This window comes from Drosophila elegans, unplaced genomic scaffold (assembly GCF_018152505.1).
Source record: "Drosophila elegans isolate 14027-0461.03 unplaced genomic scaffold, ASM1815250v1 contig_520, whole genome shotgun sequence".
NCBI classification, from domain to species: domain Eukaryota; kingdom Metazoa; phylum Arthropoda; class Insecta; order Diptera; family Drosophilidae; genus Drosophila; species Drosophila elegans.
In genome coordinates this window covers 2,115,559-2,131,404 of record NW_024545903.1, presented here as the reverse complement: position 1 = coordinate 2,131,404, position 15,846 = coordinate 2,115,559, and the positions used below count along the sequence as shown (strand labels likewise).

At 38.5% G+C, this 15,846-nt stretch overlaps 4 protein-coding genes across 4 annotated transcripts; 2 read left to right on the top strand and 2 right to left on the bottom strand.

The window, feature by feature from the left end:
• Positions 1-232: 232 nt before the first annotated feature.
• LOC108149127 lies at positions 233-838 on the bottom strand. The gene has a single exon (XM_017276532.2). It carries the CDS (start codon positions 736-738, stop codon positions 259-261), a length of 480 nt encoding a protein of 159 aa, XP_017132021.1. The 5' UTR covers positions 739-838; the 3' UTR covers positions 233-258.
• Positions 839-6,411: 5,573 nt separating this feature from the next.
• LOC108149126 lies at positions 6,412-7,200 on the bottom strand. Its single transcript, XM_017276531.2, has 2 exons — positions 6,760-7,200; positions 6,412-6,684 (listed from the first exon to the last, which is right to left on the bottom strand). The coding sequence occupies exons 1-2, from the start codon at positions 7,107-7,109 to the stop codon at positions 6,462-6,464; spliced, it is 573 nt and encodes a 190-aa protein (XP_017132020.1). The 5' UTR covers positions 7,110-7,200; the 3' UTR covers positions 6,412-6,461.
• A 2,409-nt stretch (positions 7,201-9,609) lies between these two features.
• On the top strand, positions 9,610-12,359 carry LOC108149102. Its single transcript, XM_017276499.2, has 3 exons — positions 9,610-11,352; positions 11,820-11,916; positions 11,975-12,359. The coding sequence occupies exons 1-3, from the start codon at positions 9,610-9,612 to the stop codon at positions 12,346-12,348; spliced, it is 2,214 nt and encodes a 737-aa protein (XP_017131988.1). The 3' UTR covers positions 12,349-12,359.
• Positions 12,360-12,757: 398 nt separating this feature from the next.
• On the top strand, positions 12,758-14,923 carry LOC108149103. Its single transcript, XM_017276500.2, has 3 exons — positions 12,758-14,207; positions 14,329-14,425; positions 14,491-14,923. Exons 1-3 carry the CDS (start codon positions 12,801-12,803, stop codon positions 14,886-14,888), a joined length of 1,902 nt encoding a protein of 633 aa, XP_017131989.1. The 5' UTR covers positions 12,758-12,800; the 3' UTR covers positions 14,889-14,923.
• Positions 14,924-15,846: the final 923 nt, after the last annotated feature.

Sequence of the window (15,846 nt, the reverse complement as noted above, 5' to 3'; positions counted from 1 at the left end):
TAAAATCCTTTATTTACAGCCGCGCTTCGAATGCAAATGTTTAAATTTCTATACCAAAATTGTTAGACTAAAATCCCCCAAATTAATCATGAGTTCTAAGGCACACGCATTGACATCAAACTGACACATCTTTGGTCTGAGCTCCGACGACATTGACGCCGCTGTCTTGATAAGGATGGTAAAACTGATAACGCGGCAGATGACTAATGGGTCAGGGTTAAAGTGACTGATATTTGATATTTTATTTCAACTTTATTTTCACTTTTCAGGTAAAGATGAGCAAATTGTGTAAATGTCTGCTATTTCGATGTGACTGTTTAAGGAATTGCCCTTCTCCAAATTTGTTGTATCACGCTTTGGGCAAATAAGGGCAAGGTTGTATAGGTTCCTATACCTTTCCTCTTCAGCTGATCTGCTCCTTCTGGCATGGGTCTCCAAGGCTCGATGTTTGTTAAAATGGGCTCTCTTCTCCTCCTCCGATGCAGCTTCCTGGGAGCTGTCGATCTTTTCCTTAACTTCGTTCTTGGCACCGTCATTGAGCTCCTCGGAAGAGCTGCTGGCGACCTTGGCGGCACCTCTTTGAATAGTGTCTTCGATACTGCTGTCTGGATCCTGCTGCCCCAGTTCGGCGTCCTGACTGGAAGCCACCTCCTCAGACTCCTCCTGATTTAGCGGCAGAGCAATTGCAGCATTCAGCACGAATGCTGCGATTAAAAGCAGCAACGCAGACCAGCGCATTGCTTTAATTCTTGTTGTATCCTTTTAAACTATATTTCAATATCCTTCCTTGGGTCTAACTCTCACTGAGAGTGACTTTTTCGAACTGTTTTAGAACAGTTGCACAGGTTCGCCAAGAAACCTCATCAAATTTACTATCGCCTCCACGGCGATTATGTGATTATTTACTCAAATATTATTGAGTCAGGCAGATAACAAACAAACAACGTTCTCTGTATATAGCATATGGCTGGAACCTAACAGACGCTTTTAGTTCCCTCAACATGGCACGTAATGCCTCGTTGTAAATTATACTTAAGCCATTATATATTTATTTAATTTCCTATTAAGAAATAAATATTTAGTAAAATAAAAAGCGTTATTCTGAATTAATACACCATATATTTGTGTAATATTTTCATTATCTCCACAAGAACTATATTGTCGTGTGATTTAAATCAAATTACTATATCTTAACACCGAAGTTATATTTTTTTTTTCGATTGTCTCTCTGCTAGCTATATGACTTAGTAGGCAGGCCCGGCCCGCTCCGATTTATAAAGAATATATAACATATATATAATGTATACTACCTGCAACAGAAAAAGTCTTCTTACAAAGTTTAATCAAAATAACTTGAAAACCAAGGGACTAGTTAGCGTGGAAACAGACGGACGGACGGAGAGACGGTTATTTCTAAATAAAAACGTGTGGCGATGCTGATCAAGAGTATATATACTTTCTACTTTACTTTACTTTTCACTGAAATTATGCCCTCTGCAAGGGTATAACAAAGTGAACTCAATTCCACGATAGCAGTTTCTTTATAAATCGCAATTGTAGAGCAGTTATTTACCAAGCGGTAAGTAACCCGAAATAAAAAATGAGATTTCTTCCAAAATTGTGTTTGTTAATTTGAAGGTTTAATCAGTTTATTGCAATTATTTTAGACTAACAATCCTTTACTTAAAATCTCGCAATATTCCTTTAAATCTTGACTATTATTATGCCGACTAAGCATAACTGAGCACAACAAGTTCATATCAGCAAAGCTTTTCGTCGAGCCCTTAATGTTGTTCCCAGGTTCCTTTAGATCCAGTGGCAGTGCAACTGCCGCACTCAGCACGAGGACTAAGATTAGAAGTAAAAACGTTGATTGTTGCATTTAATTACTTTTAATTTGTGAAAGAACCTTGCTTTACGACGGAATTATTCGAACTGATTTTTAAGACGGAGCCACAATAACTAATAATCTCCCGTCGACAAATATTTTCGGTCCAGATAATGGAAAAAACACATGAACATCGTACATGTTTTTAAAATCTCTATATATTATATACCCTTGCAGAGGGTATTAAAAAATTGGTCAAAATTTTGTAACGCAGTGAGGGAGATTTAATTTATAAAGTACCCTATTAAGTATATATGTTCTTAATCTTTACTGTTTTTGAGCTCAGCTTAAAATCTAGAGACTTTTAACCTTCGCAGACATATGCTTTTATGAACGAAATGTCTTTGTATTATAGCTGCCATAGATACAATCAGGTCAAAATGTTAGATGGCGTTTTTAGTTATTTTTTTGCCTTATATAATGGGTATATATAGTTTCAGATCCATCCCTAGACTGCAAGGGTATTTAAACATTGTTTTGCCAAAGCTAGCTTCCGTTCTCGTTTTAATCTTGTTTTTATTAAATGGAGTGTTTGTATTTTGTAGTTTTAATTGAATATATTAAAAACAAGAAAGAAAGCAAACTTCGGCAAGCCGAAGTTCATATACCCTTGCAGCTATTGCAAGAATTAAACATTTTTGAAAACATTAAAATTATGATTTACTTTCGTATATGTTTAAAAACATTGAAGCTATGATGATTTGCAGCCCAATTACTTGATAGTTATTTTATACATTTTTATTATTTCTAAAGGAGCTATATGATATAGACGTCCGATTTTGATAAAATTTAAACCATAATTCTGAAATATTTAACCATTGCTATATGTCGAAGAACTAAACAAAAAATTAAAAAACAGAAAAGTTATAATTTTTTTTCATTTATTTTTCCGATTGTTCCTATGGGAGCTATATGATATAGTCGTCCGATTTTGATGAAATTTAAACCGTAAATCGGAAATATGTAACCATTACTAAATGTCGAAGAACTAAACAAAAAATTAAAAAACAGCAAAGTTATAATTATACCCTTGCAGAGGGTATTATAATTTCAGTCAGAAGTTTGCAACGCAGTAAAGGAGACATCTCCGACCCTATAAAGTATATATATTCTTGATCAGCATCACTAGGCGAGTCGATCTAGCCATGTCCGTCTGTCCGTCTGTCCGTCTGTCCGTCTGTCCGTCCGTTTATATGCAAACTAGTCTCTCAGTTTTAAAGCTATCTGCATGAAACTTTCCCAAAAGTTGTCTTTCTATTGCAGGTAGTATATAAGTCGGAACGAGCCGGATCGGACGACTATAGCATATAGCTCCCATAGGAACAATCGGAAAAATAAATGAAAAAAAATTATAACTTTGCTGTTTTTTAATTTTTTGTTTAGTTCTTCGACATTTAGTAATGGTTAAATATTTCCGATTTACGGTTTAAATTTCATCAAAATCGGACGACTATAGCATATAGCTCCCATTAGAACAATCGGAAAAATAAATGAAAAAAAATTATAATTTTGCTGTTTTTTAATTTTTTGTTTAGTTCTTCGAGATATAGTAATGGTTAAGTATTTCAGAATTATGTTTTAATTTTCATCAAAATCGGACGACTATAGCATATAGCTCCCATAGGAACAATCGGAAAAATAAATGAAAAAAAATTATAACTTTTCTGTTTTTTAATTTTTTGTTTAGTTCTTCGACATATAGCAATGTTTAATTATTTCAGAATTATGGTTTAAATTTTATCAAAATCGGACGTCTATATCATATAGCTCCCATAGAAATAATAAAAATATATAAAATAACTATCTTATAATTGAGCTGCAAATCATCATAGTTTCAATGTTTTTCAGCATATACTCAAGTAAATCATAATTTAAATATTTTCAAAAGTATTTAATTCATGCAATAGCTGCAAGGGTATATGAACTTCGGCTTGCCGAAGTTTGCTTTCTTTCTTGTTTTTTTCATTTATTTTTCCGATTGTTCCTTTGGGAGCTATATGCTATAGTCGTCCGATTTTGATGAAATTTAAACCGTAAATCGGAAATATTTAACCATTACTAAATGTCGAAGAACTAAACAAAAAATTAAAAAACAGCAAAGTTATAATTTTTATACCCTTGCAGAGGGTATTATAATTTCAGTCAGAAGTTTGCAACGCAGTAAAGGAGACATCTCCGACCCTATAAAGTATATATATTCTTGATCAGCATCACTAGGCGAGTCGATCTAGCCATGTCCGTCTGTCCGTCTGTCCGTCTGTCCGTCTGTCCGTCCGTTTATATGCAAACTAGTCTCTCAGTTTTAAAGCTATCTGCATGAAACTTTCCCAAAAGTTGTCTTTCTATTGCAGGTAGTATATAAGTCGGAACGAGCCGGATCGGACGACTATAGCATATAGCTCCCATAGGAACAATCGGAAAAATAAATGAAAAAAAATTATAACTTTGCTGTTTTTTAATTTTTTGTTTAGTTCTTCGACATTTAGTAATGGTTAAATATTTCCGATTTACGGTTTAAATTTCATCAAAATCGGACGACTATAGCATATAGCTCCCATTAGAACAATCGGAAAAATAAATGAAAAAAAATTATAATTTTGCTGTTTTTTAATTTTTTGTTTAGTTCTTCGAGATATAGTAATGGTTAAGTATTTCAGAATTATGTTTTAATTTTCATCAAAATCGGACGACTATAGCATATAGCTCCCATAGGAACAATCGGAAAAATAAATGAAAAAAAATTATAACTTTTCTGTTTTTTAATTTTTTGTTTAGTTCTTCGACATATAGCAATGTTTAATTATTTCAGAATTATGGTTTAAATTTTATCAAAATCGGACGTCTATATCATATAGCTCCCATAGAAATAATAAAAATATATAAAATAACTATCTTATAATTCAGCTGCAAATCATCATAGTTTCAATGTTTTTCAGCATATACTCAAGTAAATCATAATTTAAATATTTTCAAAAGTATTTAATTCATGCAATAGCTGCAAGGGTATATGAACTTCGGCTTGCCGAAGTTTGCTTTCTTTCTTGTTTTTTTCATTTATTTTTCCGATTGTTCCTTTGGGAGCTATATGCTATAGTCGTCCGATTTTGATGAAATTTAAACCGTAAATCGGAAATATTTAACCATTACTAAATGTCGAAGAACTAAACAAAAAATTAAAAAACAGCAAAGTTATAATTTTTATACCCTTGCAGAGGGTATTATAATTTCAGTCAGAAGTTTGCAACGCAGTAAAGGAGACATCTCCGACCCTATAAAGTATATATATTCTTGATCAGCATCACTAGGCGAGTCGATCTAGCCATGTCCGTCTGTCCGTCTGTCCGTCTGTCCGTCTGTCCGTCTGTCCGTCCGTTTATATGCAAACTAGTCTCTCAGTTTTAAAGCTATCTGCATGAAACTTTCCCAAAAGTTGTCTTTCTATTGCAGGTAGTATATAAGTCGGAACGAGCCGGATCGGACGACTATAGCATATAGCTCCCATAGGAACAATCGGAAAAATAAATGAAAAAAAATTATAACTTTTCTGTTTTTTAATTTTTTGTTTAGTTCTTCGACATATAGCAATGTTTAATTATTTCAGAATTATGGTTTAAATTTTATCAAAATCGGACGTCTATATCATATAGCTCCCATAGAAATAATAAAAATATATAAAATAACTATCTTATAATTGAGCTGCAAATCATCATAGTTTCAATGTTTTTCAGCATATACTCAAGTAAATCATAATTTAAATATTTTCAAAAGTATTTAATTCATGCAATAGCTGCAAGGGTATATGAACTTCGGCTTGCCGAAGTTTGCTTTCTTTCTTGTTTTTCATTTATTTTTCCGATTGTTCCTATGGGATCTATATGCTATAGTCGTCCGATCCGGCTCGTTCCGACTTATATACTACCTGCAATAGAAAGACAACTTTTGGGAAAGTTTCATGCAGATAGCTTTAAAACTGAGAGACTAGTTTGCATATAAACGGACGGACAGACGGACAGACGGACAGACGGACATGGCTAGATCGACTCGCCTAGTGATGCTGATCAAGAATATATATACTTTATAGGGTCGGAGATGTCTCCTTCACTGCGTTGCAAACTTCTGACTGAAATTATAATACCCTCTGCAAGGGTATAAAAAGAGAGAACGCTTTAGTCAATTTTACCGACTATTAGATACCCGTTTCTCAATGCGACTTGACAGACGTGATAAGTGTGGCTCCGTATTAAAATAAACTTGCATTGCATAGGATACTTTATATACTTTATATGATATATATATAGCTTTCTACTCCACGAGTAACGGATATAATAAGCGTCTTTCCCGGATTGACGTATTTGGGTATCCGAGTTGTTTAACCGCAACCCTAAAAGACTTGTTACTTACAAGGTGAATGATGAAATCGAGAAACCTGTAAGCCCTCTTACTGATTCCACCACGATACTAAGAAATTTAGAGGGGCAGATTTAAAACTTAAGAATTTTTCAATATGGGAAAAGTCAGAGTTATTATGTAGTTTCTTATTTTGTTTATTAAAAATCATTAGGTGTTAAGGAAGTCATTCGGCGTAGGTGGCCTCATTGGCCTCTTTAGAGCTGACTTCCATGACCTCACAGCCCTGGGCGTAATCCTCGATGCTGGTGTTATCCTTGCCATTCAAAAGCTCAGATGCAGCTCGGGCCATTTCCTCGTCCAGCTCCTTCTCTGCCTGGGCGTCCAGCTCTGGTTCATCGTTGGCTTTTTTATCCGTCGACTCCTCTGGGGCTATCTCGCGCCTTCTTCTATATTCCACCAAATCGCAAATAAATTTTCTCGCATCAGCATCAATCATTTCAGGCGTAATAATTTGCATACACCTTCTTATCTTGGCTAGATCGTTATATTCCATCTCACTATCTCGTCGTTTTCGGGCGGGGGTATTTTCAGTTGTCGTCTTCTCCTCGGAAGAGGAGTCCCCGGAGATGTTTGCCTTGTCCTTCGCCTTGTCCTTGTGCTCCTCGGAGGAGCTGCTGGAATCTTTGACCGATCGCTTATTGATGTTGTTACCGGCGCTGAGGTCCAGGTCCTGCAACTCCTCAATGTCCGGGCTTTCCGCCAGGATCTGTTCCAGCCAGTCTTCCTCGGACTGCTCCAGACTCACGGGCAGCGCCACTGCCGCACATAGCAGAAGGGCTGAGACTAGCAGGAGCAACAACGGTCGCTGCATTGCTCTTATATCCTTATTGTATCCTTGTAAACTGTTAATCCTCGAGGCACACCTTGCGCCAAGACTGACTTTTCCAAACTGAATTCGAGCGGCGGCAAAGATTTCCCACGAAACCTTTAAAATTCATTTTCGCGTGGACTGCGATCTTGTGATTATGGGAGCAAATGTAATTAAAGCTTCAATCAAACGCAGTAAAAAGTACGTTTGGCATATAGATTGCACATAACACTATCTCTCTGTTTCCGCGGCACTGCGCAATTTCCGAGTTTGTGCCAATTGCGAGTTCAGAATACCAGAATACCAGACTCGCCTTGCATAATTCATCACAATAAATTGAGAGGCTGTGGGACGCGATGCACTACTGAGCTGCCAAAGCAAAGCAGACTGATAAGCCCACGGATCACAAAAGATCAGCCCGACGCGCAATTTGTAATTATTGATGCTTTCCAAAAACAAACATAAAAATACGTACAACACGAGCACACAGTAAACAAATATGTTGGAAAATATCTGATCAGTGTGCTTGGTCCAAGTGTAATCAATAAATAAGTAAATGAAATAAATAAGTATTCATTTTTTGACATTATTTATATAAACTGAACTTTCTTTAAATAGTTGTTTTAATAAATATTATTAATTATTACGAAATATGTTTACAAATGACCAACGATTTTAGTGACCCCCATTTTTTTTGGCTTTACGCCTTAATTAGAACCTATATATGCAAGAATGATTTTGATACGTAAACACTTAGTCATCTTGTTATTTAAAATTATACTTTGTTATCAAAACAACTATTAATAATTGCTATATTTATTTAGAATTAAAGATTAAAAGGTTAAATACCTATTTAGGTAAACAAAGGCTATAAATATAGGTTAAAATCATCAAACTACGTAATTCAATTTAGGATACACAGATATGTCAGTTTTTTATCTTGCTGTGTAGAGTAAAAATCGTAAATTACAATTTCGCCGGGCGGAACGCGCCAGCGTAATTGAAGCGCAGTTGGAGGGGAAAGTCAAGTTCAAGGGTTCTCTTAAGTATCCGTCAGATACTGTAGCCGCCTGAGCCGAAAATGCCACTTAATGCAGACAAGCAGAGGCGTGGAAAAGGATTCATGAAAATGTTTCCGACGGAATGATAAATAGGAAAAGGATTCCCCCGGTTTCGGTCAGGACGTGAGCCGACTGGGAAGTAGGCCCACTTAGAAGACCACATGTGCCCGCTGACGGATGTCCAGGGACAATTATTGTGTCGCCAGTGTTTACCCAGCTATTAAACGTCCATCAGAACCTTGGCCAACACTCACCTGAAGGCGTGGCAATGGCTTAAGCGGCTTCGGAAACAAATTTATTTAACTGCCATCAAAGGGGATTGGCACATTGCGTCTGTCATAAAAAAGTTATTTGGCCTCCGTGCCGGATCCGGCTTATTGAATATGATTCCCAGATGTCCTCCGAACATCAAAGGCGGCCGGCGGGTTTGAGGAGTAAAGTCGCAGGCTCATGCATAATTTAAAACAATTTGGCATTTTGCTGAATCAATTTCGCAGCCAAGAAGACAATCAAAAGGAAAGTATTAAGACCTGTAATCCATTCCAAGTGCTGCAGTGCTTCTCATGCAAATTACAATCTCCAGCACTGCAGCACTTTTATGTAAATCGCCCGGCACCTGGTGCTGCCCGAAAAGCGCGGCTGGATGAACTGAATTAAAGCACCAACATTTTGTCATATTTATTAAAAATTTATCAATGTCATAAAGTTTACCGCGCTGGTACAAAATAAAAAAGCACTCGCACACAATGGGCAACGATCAATCAAATTTAAAGCCGTCGCAGGATTTACTTAGGACCTTCAATTGGACTCCAGATGGTGCTTAAAATCGCAGCAGTTTCCCATTAAATTCATGCAAAGTTTTATTTTGGTCAAAACAAAAAGTTTTACCAAAAATACTCAAAAATATTTATTATTGATTATACACTTAAGTTTGCTAAATAAAACTTAAGCAATTTAAAGTTTAGCAATGAGTATTTGCAAGTTATTCATGTAAAACTTTAAAACAGAATTAGTATATGAATACAATTATTTTAATTATAATTCATGGCTTTGTTTAAAATCTTTTCTTTTGAAAAACCAAAACAAATATATTTGTACTTATCATTTAAGCCTAAAAGTATGCAACTATATTTAACTTGCTTTAACCTTTAGTATAAATAGATAATAATAATAGATAATAATTGGTAATAATTAGTAATTGTATATTATTTTTTTTTAAAATAAATTAATTGAAGCAAACCTTTATTATTTACTTTTTGCATATTCGAATTTTTGAGTTATATGTCACAACTAAAAGGAACCTGAAACACACAAAAAAAACTCTTACCCCACAAACAACACACAAAACACACAGAAAACAACACAAAAAAACACAAAAAAAACATATAAATATAAAATAAAGAATAAAAACTAATAAAACCAAAAAGACAACAATATCCGCCATGGAACAAAACCCCGAATCCGCGGCGGAAGTCGTGCCAGTAGTTGAGACCATCGAGGAATCAGCAGATCACGGGAAAGTTGAGATTCCCAATGTGGTCTTGCCCCCTGAGTCCGCTGCCGAGTCGCAAGAGATTCCCAAGCCGGAGGAAATCATCCAACCAAAAGCCAGTGGAACCAATGTCCAGGAGCAGACTCCCCTTGCAACCGAATTGGAGCCGGAGTCGGATGAGGGCCAGGAAACAGGAAGCTCCGAGCACTTGGCTTCCGAGTCAACCGACCTGGAAGGCGAGATGGTGGAAGCCACAGATGATCTTTCGCCTGAGGCTTCTAGGGAGAAAATGAAAAGGGAGCGAAAGGAGCGCTTGAAGAATTTCACCACCACACGATTTACACTCTCGAAAACCCAAGTACAAGATGAGGTCGAGGAGATTAAGGAGAAAGTGGAGAAAGTGGAGGAAGAGTATGAGAATGAGGTTGAGAATGAGAAACAAGAGGAACCGATGGACGATGTTGGTGTTGGCTTTGATACAGCCTCCAACGACGACGTGGAGATTGAGTCGTCGGATGTGTCAGAGCAGCAGGAAGTGTACGTTAAATTCCAGTCCCACAAAATGGTGGACCTATTTCCGCCCGACGGTTTCTCCAGCCCAACAGATGATGCAGATATATTCTACAAGGATCCAAAGTATGACGATTGGGACGATTCGGCGAGCATGGCTGCCATGAGCATCATATCGACGAGACCGTTGAGTCCGGCAGACCCCGATTCCGTCCAGTTAAAGACAAACTTTCTGCGGAATTTCGATGTGCCCAGTCTGTCGGACATATCGGAGGAGCACGAACTGACCGCGCAGCTATCGCGAATTAAATCCACCTGCAGCTTGAAGGATCACGGCTTCTTTGTGGATCCTACCTCTAATTACAGCTCCAGTGCCAGCTCGGTACAAGAATCGCATGCCGAATTGGACAACGAGCAGCAGGACGAAGAGGTGGCTGCCGACGATCAGATTTCCGTCATGTCCATCATGTCCGACATACCTGAATACGCGGATCCCCCGCCCAAGGCTGTGCCGCAAAAAAAAGTCGTCACTTTGGATGATTTCGATGGCCTAACACATGTGGGATTTGATACAATGGAAACAGTAGATTCAGCCATTAGGCTTGCTCACGAGACCCAGATGGCTGTCCACGAATTGCTGTACGATCTGATCGAGGAGACGGCCAAATGGTCGGATAACCTGAATGTGGATAATGTGTATCGCGCCAAATTCGACAAGGAGAAGCTGATAAAAGAGCTCTTGAAAGTCACCGACCAATATATGTACGAGAAGTTCACCAACGAAATGGTGGGCAATCGGCTCATTGATTACTTCAAACGGAACCGCAACAACCGCGTTTTCCAGGCCCTCTCGCCGGAAAACGAAAAGCGCTACTCCGCCCGCTACATGAATGCCCTGAGCCAGCTGGACAGCCTTAAGGAACGGCTGGATGTGGCCAAGCACAAGCACGCCCTCGGCATGAACAGCGTGATCCTGGATCTCCACTCAGCCCAGAGCGTCGCCTCGTTCACGGAGCAGCACTTGGAGGACACTTTCCGGAGGCACCTGGTCCGGCCGGACTCGGAAGTCTTGCGACGCCTGGTCGATCGCGAGCTGAGGCTCATGGCCGGCAAGCGGAACGAGATCAGTGACACGAGGCTGTTCCTAATCACCAGAAAACACACCTTGGGTCACATACTGGGCGTGAGTAGACTACAAATAGACAAGGGTTAAGAGTAGATTTGATTTTTCTAGAGAAAGCTGATTTTAAACTAACAATGTCGGCACTGTTTTTTTATAGACAATTTTTAAAGAACAAAAAAACAGCTTTTGAACCGGTTTCATAATTGTTATTTTTTACCAATATAACTAAAATTTTAGTGATTTAACCGTAACCGATTAAATTATATTTTATGGTAAATAACAATTATTAATCATAACGTAATCTGCTTTAGAATATGAGTATATATTTAACCGCAAACTGAAACATTAAATCGATTCGATTTTAAAACCTGTTAAATAACAATTTATAGCAAAAACGTATAAATTTTGCAAATTTTGTACCGAAATTTTCTTCAAAAGCCATTAAAAACAAAATATTAGTGACCATTAGTGACCGCATATTCTTTATTAACTTAAAGTTTCATTTATTATGTTTTTGTCCTCTCTAGAAAATCACTGAATTGGAAACGTTGAGCGACACCTTGAGCATAAATGACTTCATAGCGGTGCAACATGAAGTGTTTGCTCTAGAGAAGAAAATCGAAGGTAGGCTTCTGTTAACCACCAGCTGAAACCAACCAAACAAACCCTGTTTCGAACCCAGAACGCAGCCTCGATCTGAAGAAGATGCGGACGCAGTACCTCATGGACGTGCATCTCATTCGGCACAAACGGGAGAAGGCGCTAGCCCTGGCCGAGAAGTTTGACATCCAGAAGACCGTGCTGAAGAAGGCCGTGGATAGGCAGCGCATGCTGCGAAAAAAACTCTACGATGTGAAACTGGAGCGCAACAAGTTGCGCCAGCAGTCCAGGGATCTGACCTACCAGGGCGGCATCCTGGCGATGCCATCGCTGATGTACGACTTCGACCAAACCATGGAGCGTCTGAAGGAGAAGGAGGACACCGTGTCCAAGCTCAGGGAGACCATGAAGGCACTGACACGTCGGATCAGCCTAGTAGAAGGAAGAAGTGTGTAGAAACTGCTTGCATCTGAAGAATCCATTAAACATTACAATTCATTTTAACAAATCTATGACTTTATTTTCTAGAGGAGTAACAGCTTTTAAATAGAGAAATCTTTGGTTAAATAAAAATAGTTTTACTCAAGAAAAAACAAAATTTTAACAAAGCTTGAAAAAATATATTCGTAGTTAAAAAATGTAATTTTCACATTTTAAAACTTATTCATACTTAAAATGATTTTTTGGTGCTCCTTGAAAATGATGTCAATCAAAGCGGTTAGACTTCACTCACAAAACAAATACACACGAGTACACACACAACTCAATACTATAAACGAAAAATAAACACTAAAAAATATATATGAATGTATAAAAAAAAGCAAAAGTTGTTTTAAAAATATCCTAAAAATATAAAATAAGAAAGATAATATAAGTATTATAAAAACTAATTCAAATATACCTCACCAATGGAAACTGAGACTAATACAGAGCTTCAGCTAGAAGATGTCATTGACGAAACTATCGTAGAAGAAGCATCCATTCACGAAAATGTGTCCACACAATCCACGCCGTCCAGTGAGGATATGGTGAAAAGCGCTGAGAAGGAGGAAAAGTTGCTGATGCTGAGGGAAGTCAAGAGGCGGCTAAGGGAGCGCGAGAAGGAGGAGGAGAAGATCCTGGAAGTCCAGTCCATATCGGAAAAGGAGGAAGAGGAGGAGCATTTGTTGTGGTCCAAGCTCGAAGATGATGTCGAAAGTAAAGTCAGAAGAACAACTCGGTTCTCCGACGTGGCCGCCTTCACAAAGACTTTGGAAACAGCTCAAGATGAAGGCGAAGATTCACCCGCTCCCTTCGAATCCTCCTCAGAATCGGAGCCAGAAGTCCCTGAGACCGGACGCAAAGACAGCATCGACCCCATGAAGTTGGCGGTCAAAACGCTAATGCTGGTTCCTAGTCTTTCGGATATTTCGCTGCCCACGGAGCCGGAACCAGACACAAAATCCATAAGATCTCAGTCGGTAAAATCTCAACGATTAACCATCGCCGATAATGATTACGATTCGGTTGAGGGGGAGTCTGGCGAATCACACAGCGATTCACAGACATCCATGGGAAATCAAATCAGCTCAAGGTCACTAAGAGAATCCTCATCGGACGAGATTTTAGAGGAGGTTCCATTTTCTGACCACACGATAATAGATTCCCAAAAGGACATGGACTTCGAGAGCTACTTTGCTAACCAGCGGGAAAAAAGCGCAGTGTCAGAAGCCGACGTTAGTGCAGAACTTCGGGCTAAGGAGACGCAACAAGTTGTTCTCGATTTTCTTAACGACATGATTAAAAGTGTTGTAGTAGAAGAGCGCAAGGATACGGACGAGTATATCCGAAAGAGTCTGGACAAGGAGAAGCTGCTGGTCTTCCTGCAGAGGGACGTGAATGACCACATCGTGGTGAACGATAGTCACAGGCTGCTCCAGGAACGGGTGATAGACTACTACCGTCGCTCCAAGAACCAGCGACCCTTTGCCGACTTGCCCCTGAACGAGGAGATGGCATACGCATCCCGTTACGACCAAGCTCTGGCCTATTTGTCCTACGCCCAAGAGCGCCTGGACAAGGTCAAGGAGAAATACAGCATTTTGATGACCAAGGCTTCGTTGGACCTCGACCATGCCATGCACATCGTCTCCGGCACGGAGGCGCATCTGGAGCAGACCGTGCGACGACTCCTGATCCGACCGGATGCCGAGAGCGACTTCCTCAAGCGTCTGGTTGCCCGCGAGCTGCGGCTGATGGCCGAACTGCGAAACAGGATCAGCGACACCCGCCTGTTGGTCATCTCACAGAAACACACAATGGGTCTCATAACGAAAGTAGGTATATCTCAGTGAAGCTGTCATTATATGACTATTTTTTATGTTGATTAGGTAGTTTTTATATAATTATTATTAATTTATTATACACAAAAAAAAACCCAAAACATTCTCCCCTTAGAAAATAAAAGAGCTAGAAATGGTTTGCGAAGGTGTAAGCATGCAAGACTTCATAATGGTACAAACAAAGACGTTAGGATTAGAGAAAAAGATTGATGGTAAAACTTTTCACATACTCCTGTCTTCAATCATCATAGATATTTTATTTTTAAAACTCAACCAGATCGAAATCTTGATTTAAATAAGCAGCGCAGCCACTATTACACGGAATTGCATCTTATCAAGCATAATCGTGAGAAGACGCTTGCGCTCAAGAACAGAATAGTTCAACTGAAGATCAAACTTATGGAAAAGAACATTATTAAAAACGACGTAAAGACCAAGCTGTATCGGGCGAAACTGGAACGCAAAAAGATTAAAGGTCGAATAAATGAGTTGACCTACCAGGGTGGTATACTGGCGATGCCCGCTTTGATGTACGACTATGATCGCACGGTGGCCTATATTCGAGAAAAGCAGGAACGGGTCGCCAGCTTAAAGCAAACCCTGAGATCCCTTAACAGTCACCTCCGAACTGTGTTGCCAGGTACAACGAAAAGTCTATTTCATTTGGATTCCTAACAGTTTTAAGCTAAATACATTTTTTCACAAAAATATATTTTAATGTGTGTCATTTCTTAATACTATAAACAACAGACTTAATTGGGTAAGCGGAAAATACATGACTTCCTACTCATAAGTTCATGCATCAATTATAACCCTGAATCGGCACAGAAAATCTTTTAATGGACCATTATAAAAAAATATATATCCCAAATATTTTCACTGTCAAGTTTGTTATTTATATGCCTGCGTTTATTTATTCCTACTATATGTTGAACAAAAAGAAACCAAGTGAAAATACCGTTTGGTTGTTCTCATTAATATTTTGAGCAATTGTTGGAAAATTCGAAATTCTAAAAATATAAATTCGGAATTTGGCACGCTTTGCTCTTAATCATCTTTCTTGAGCACTGTTTGAGTTTCAAGAACACACGAACTTATTACGTTTCAATTAGCCAAAACTAATATTTCACTTAAGGACTGCATAAATCACTAAATGAAAATGCAAAATGGCTGCTAAATCTCTATAAGTTTGGGTTTTGAATTTTGTTCAATAATATATTGTATATCTTCGGAACAGAAAAAATTAATTTCAAGACTTTTTTTGCGGAATAACAAGCTATAACCAATCAATAGATGCAAGGGGCAGGCTATAATAAATTAAGAAATTAGAAAAAAGTCTGGTGAGGGCGAGAAACATAATCTCAAAAGCTGTCTTGCTTTTCTAATTTTTGGCACCATCATAGTTGCACCTGCGATACACAGTTGCCTGTGTGTTTTTTTTAGAGTGAACAATTTCACGCCTCGCACAGGTGAGTTTAGGCATTTGTTTCGGGCAAATTCCTTTCCTTAGATATAGACGTGTATAGATGCCCAACCTGATGTTAACTCTGGCCATCGGTGATGCTGTGACCTCGACACGCTTTAGCGGAATTTTTCACATCGCACACACTCATCGGAGTGTGTTTATGTTTGG

What these genes read in the sequence shown, in the direction of transcription:
- LOC108149102 (XM_017276499.2), top strand. Translation starts at nt 9,610, where the DNA reads ATGGAACAAAACCCCGAATCCGCGGCGGAAGTCGTGCCAGTAGTTGAG. An exon ending in CCTTGGGTCACATACTGGGC is followed by an intron (nt 11,353 to 11,819) that starts GTGAGTAGACTA and finishes TGTCCTCTCTAG; the next exon opens with AAAATCACTGAATTGGAAAC. An exon ending in TCTAGAGAAGAAAATCGAAG is followed by an intron (nt 11,917 to 11,974) that starts GTAGGCTTCTGT and finishes TTTCGAACCCAG; the next exon opens with AACGCAGCCTCGATCTGAAG.
- LOC108149103 (XM_017276500.2), top strand. Translation starts at nt 12,801, where the DNA reads ATGGAAACTGAGACTAATACAGAGCTTCAGCTAGAAGATGTCATTGAC. An exon ending in CAATGGGTCTCATAACGAAA is followed by an intron (nt 14,208 to 14,328) that starts GTAGGTATATCT and finishes TTCTCCCCTTAG; the next exon opens with AAAATAAAAGAGCTAGAAAT. An exon ending in ATTAGAGAAAAAGATTGATG is followed by an intron (nt 14,426 to 14,490) that starts GTAAAACTTTTC and finishes AAACTCAACCAG; the next exon opens with ATCGAAATCTTGATTTAAAT.
- LOC108149127 (XM_017276532.2), bottom strand. Translation starts at nt 738, where the DNA reads ATGCGCTGGTCTGCGTTGCTGCTTTTAATCGCAGCATTCGTGCTGAAT.
- LOC108149126 (XM_017276531.2), bottom strand. Translation starts at nt 7,109, where the DNA reads ATGCAGCGACCGTTGTTGCTCCTGCTAGTCTCAGCCCTTCTGCTATGT. An exon ending in GATCTAGCCAAGATAAGAAG is followed by an intron (nt 6,685 to 6,759) that starts GTGTATGCAAAT and finishes GGTGGAATATAG; the next exon opens with AAGAAGGCGCGAGATAGCCC.